The sequence below is a fragment of the Triticum urartu genome, chromosome 4 (assembly GCF_003073215.2).
Source record: "Triticum urartu cultivar G1812 chromosome 4, Tu2.1, whole genome shotgun sequence".
NCBI classification, from domain to species: domain Eukaryota; kingdom Viridiplantae; phylum Streptophyta; class Magnoliopsida; order Poales; family Poaceae; genus Triticum; species Triticum urartu.
The window spans coordinates 560,381,877-560,386,928 of NC_053025.1; the positions used below are offsets into that span (position 1 = coordinate 560,381,877).

General features: G+C 44.2%; 1 protein-coding gene across 1 annotated transcript; it reads right to left on the bottom strand.

Moving 5' to 3' along the window:
• Positions 1–3,605: 3,605 nt before the first annotated feature.
• On the bottom strand, positions 3,606–4,719 carry LOC125554156 (expansin-A19-like). Its single transcript, XM_048717754.1, has 2 exons — positions 4,496–4,719; positions 3,606–4,363 (listed from the first exon to the last, which is right to left on the bottom strand). The coding sequence occupies exons 1-2, from the start codon at positions 4,623–4,625 to the stop codon at positions 3,732–3,734; spliced, it is 762 nt and encodes a 253-aa protein (XP_048573711.1). The 5' UTR covers positions 4,626–4,719; the 3' UTR covers positions 3,606–3,731.
• Between the last annotated feature and the right edge of the window lie 333 nt (positions 4,720–5,052).

Sequence of the window (5,052 nt, forward strand, 5' to 3'; positions counted from 1 at the left end):
TTCTGAATCTGATTGGAATCCATATGATAGGATCGCAAATTTTAGGGTAATCACTGTTAGGATCCTAAATTTATTAATTGGAATTGTGTAATCAACTAGACAGTTTGGATAGTGAAGTTCTAAAATTACAAATCTCACAACTACTCCATGATGAAATTAATTAGGGCATTACAATTCTTGCAGTGAAGGAGATTCCAAGTACTTAGCCAATTGGCACCGATAGGAGATTTCAGTTAGATACTCTTCGAGAGATTTCCATTAAATCTTAAACCATGACGAACATTTGGGCAAGCATGATATGCATGAGTTAGTGCCAGATCAACTTTTTCCATATATCTTTTGCAATAAAGGAGTACTAGACCAGCTAATAGGAAGGTTGTGTTACATCATAATGCCATGAAACCATGCATCTTTTGAACAATATGTATCTATCATTTGAAAATTCATATCCAAATTAAAGTTGTTTACTCCCTGATGCAAAAAACATAAATTTTGTTGTTAACATAGCATGCTCAGAGATAAATGGCGAAACTATTATTCACTATGTTGTTATAGTGAAAGCAATGAGTGATTAGGGGTTACCCGTAGTAACCCCGATGCAAATGATATTAGCAAGGGTGTGCAAAGAGGCCATATAGTGAAGGTCGTTGTACGCCGATAAGATTGACACTTTTATGTTTTTTGAATAGGTTCAAGTTGTCTCGAAGGAGCGCGACCTAGTAATATGTTAGGAAGGAGACCAGGGAGGATCTGGCACTGGCATGACTCGTATGTGAATCCCCAACACCCTCTCCAAACTTCCCTTCCTCAATGACGATCCAAGTCATATGTGCCTCCTCGGACTTGACCCTAGGCTCCCTGAACACATCTTGGAGCTCTAGTGTCTTCTTTTGATCTCATTCAAGTGAGTGTATGGTGTACATGCCTCGGGGGAGTGGGGGGGGGTTGTTTATAGGTTAGGGGTTACTTAAAAATGACCAAGACTACCCATGATGGTGGTAGGTGGGAAGGGTACATAGGTAAAACTTGGTCCACTAGTCCACGATGGACTAGCCAAAAGGAGATGGTTCATGGTCCACGGTGGGCCACCTCTCTCGCCCCCGCCGTAATGGACTTTGGCTATATGTGCCTATTGAGGGATTGTGACCTTTTTTTACTTGCCTCTTCAGTCAACTTTATCTCTTTACTAGTAAAAGCGCACGTGCAACACACATTAATATTTAGGCAATATATTAATTGCACGCGAATATTAGGTATGCTATTAATTGTGTGTTAATTATATGATTAATGCAATATTTGGTATGATATTAATTACACATTAAACACGTTGAACGCTTGTCATTGGAGCAGTTTATGTCATTGTATTGACTTAGTTTGATGGCCGAGATCAGTTGGATCTGTTCCTTTAGGTCTTTTTATATTGGTATAGATATAGATTTCTTGTTTTGCTTTGACTTGTTGACCATGCAAACTTGCTTGGAATTTTGTTGACTTGCATAGAATTTTGTTGACTTGGCACGTAGGACTAGATGGGACCCCGGATATAATTATGTATTCCTAAACTACAATACATAACCTTTTTATGTCTCTTGACATGATGTATTATATCTCCTCAATGCAATTAATCAAGGCATACTTGTCTTGACTCATAAGTTTCTTATCGCGAAGAATATGTTCCAAGTGCTTACCAATTCATATAAAAAGAGTTGGAAGAAAATGGTGTGCTTTACTTTTTTTAGAAATATCCATCCCAAACATCTTTGCAATGTGGGATGAGAAGCTAATAAACAAGATTAGTTAGTGAAAGGAAATTTGGATCCGCGACTCATTTGGCCGGATCTTATTTCACCATTCCTTGAATGGTCGAGGTATATAGTGGTACTCATGGAACATGATTCCATTGGTCCACTATCAACGCGAGTGTCCCCACACTCGGTGCCAGCTATTGAGGGTGTTTCTCAAAGTACCTAACAACAATACAATTTTCACATGGATATCTGTTTAGTGGTGGGACATAACTTTAGGTTACCAGATGGACACATGGCGCATGTTTTAACTAGGTTTGAGCCTTCGCTAGTCAAGTAATCACCATACTCCTGCTTATATAGGATTACATCAAGATGATGGTACAATGGAGGAGAAAATAGTGCTCCCGACGAGTTAGATGTTAACTCGCGTGAGTTCTATGTGGATGGTCTGGGTGGAGTACCCTGATTGGATCTACTAATGATCAAGTCTAGGTCTTTGTGAGATGTTCAGTATGACTCTTGTCTTGAGCAGACGCATTTATATAAGGGTGTATGTAGGTGCCCATCATCCCTTCATCTTAATATTCTTGTCTTGCCCGTCATGGAGTCCTCTTTTGGTACTAGCCGAACTGTTCCTGAAGGAACCAGGGGTGACATGTTTGAGGAAGCGGTTGCACAGGCATGTCCCTTCGTCCAACATTACACACATGGAGGAAAATATGTCACAAAATACATATGTGCGCCAGAAGAATATAGTGAAACCACTAACCCTCGCACAAGGACCAACTGGTAAGTTGGAAATATTTTTCCCATGGAAATAATCATAATAACTTCATGGGTATTTTGGTTGAGATACATGAAGTTGCTTGACAATGCGGAGCCAACCTTCCATTGATGGAAGTAATACGGCAAGCATGATGTAGGCCATGGTTGGCCTTGCCATACAAGAATCACGTTGACTCGACCTCGGCTAATTGTTTAGATTAGGGTTTTTTAGTCGGCGGCGTTTGGGCGGATCGCAGTGCTTTTTTTTTGAGTTGGTCTTCTGGGCTCTGATCCTCTTCGGGTCCGTCCATCTGGACAAAGTCGACGAAGTTCTAATGTATATTTATGTTGTCTTCTTTGGATAACAAGGTTGGGGTTTCTCGTCATGCATGCGTGATGGCGAGATCTGGGGTCAACCGCTTCAAAAAAGATTCAATGTCGGCAACTGCGGCTCTAGGCAGTTGGCCATTAGGGGCACGTATATGAAGACTTTCTGATTGTCATCGGTAAGGCCAGTCCGGCTTTATTAGGGAAGCGATAACAACGGCGCGTCAATGGCTCGGTCTAGCGGCGATCGTCAACGTTCTATGACCCATGGACTTCGACATAATTCTGTATCGTTGTCCACCTTCATGGGATGTGCTTCATATAAGAAATTTTTTGCTTCAGACCTGGGCGGGATCCTTTTTAGTACATGGAGCGCATGCATTTCTCTCATATTTTAATTCATGGTCCCTTTGTAAAAGAATGAGAACCGAGGGGAAGAAGCCCCCCTGTCTTATTTTTATAGAAGAATGAGGAGACTCGAACCCAGGCCGGCGACAGCAACCTTTGTGCTGTCCGCCACTCCATCTAGGAGAGCTCCTCATTCATGGTCCCTTTGTGAACCTGCAACCGTGCTACTCATTTTCGAAAGCACTTGGCAAAGACTCTATTCGTCGATTTCCCATTGGAAAACACTTGACAAACACTATGACACATAAAGAAACATTTTCCCGTAGTAAATCATTGAACATGTGGGGTTGCATATTTTTATAGTTTAGTCTTCGTTCTTTAGTGTATTGCCACTCGACCGAGGATGAACAGTTAAAATAAACGAATTAAAGAAATAATCATACGTATAGAAGAGATGTTACATTTACAGCGACACCTCGCTTACAATACTAATAGTGTCCATATATGTCTGGAAATGAGTTGATAATACTAGTAGTATTTGTTCTAGTAGTCGAATTGGCGCCAGGTGGAGAAGGTTTGCCCGAATTGCCACCAGGCCGGCACGACGTCTTGGAAGACGAGGTATTGGCCGCCAGTGGAGGTTATGGCGAAGCTGAGCGCCTGCCCAACGAGCCCCGAGAGGCAGTGCCAATTCGCACCCCAGTTCCTGGACATGGGGATCCACGCGGTGTTGGTCCCTTTCACTGACATGCTCTTGATCGACCCGCTCCCGCCAATGTTGGCCACGAGCACCAGCTCGAAGTAGTTGAAGCCATTGATGGTGAACCGCACGCCGCCCTGCCTCCAGCACTTGACCTGCTGGTAGAAGACTGGGATGATGCCGGCACGGTAGATGCCGATGTTCTCCCAGGCGGGCTGCGACATGTCGAAGTGGTGGCGGGGAGGATTGCACCACCCGCCATTGTCGCTGGGAAGATCCCAGTTGGGAGGGCAGAAGTTGGTGGCGGACACGGTGATGGACGTGCCGGGCTTGCACATATCCGACTTGCTAGTGTCGCAGATGATGACGTAGCACTGTCCGCACGATGCACCGTCATTGAACAGCGCCGTGCTCAGCGCCACGTTGTTGATCCCGTACCCTGCAACGTACAGATTCTCGTACCCACACGCGCCACCTGGATATTGCACATGCAAACACATTCAGACACGCACACACGCATTGCATTGTATGCGTACCATAAAATGTAATATTGGGAAAATTGATGGTGCCGGAGCAAGCGGGATTAAATCTTGATTAGCTAGCTTACCCATTGTGTCGGAGCCGTCGGCGCCGCCGTAGAAGGTGGCGGTGGCCGGGATCCAGTTGGAATTGGCCGGCGCGAAGCAGAACGCGAGAACGGCGGCGAACAGCTGCAGGAAGCGCATCCCAGCTGCCATCTTTCTGCTCGAGGGAGAGTCCCAGAAACAGGGAGAAATGAATAGATGATTGAGCTTCTCTCGCACCTCGCTAGCTTGCTAGATAATGTGGCGAGTAGAGTGGATGGAGGTGAGGAATGATTGCGACTATACTGGTGCTTAAATAGGAATGTAGCTAGCATATGAGATCGAGAGGAATGATTGTCGTGTTAATGAACTACCATATGAGATCGCGGTTCTAACGATCGTATGGATGCAACCTCCACAGAGTGGACTTGCGCGCTCTAATCATTGACCGTAGGTCTGAATATCTCATCGATAGAGCTTTTCTTAATTAAATACATTCAAAATGATAGGCTAACTGAAGACTAATTTGAGACTGTACCAGAGTTTGGCTGGTCTATACTATAAGTCTATAGCAGTACTAGCAGCTAAAACTGGCTCGCTT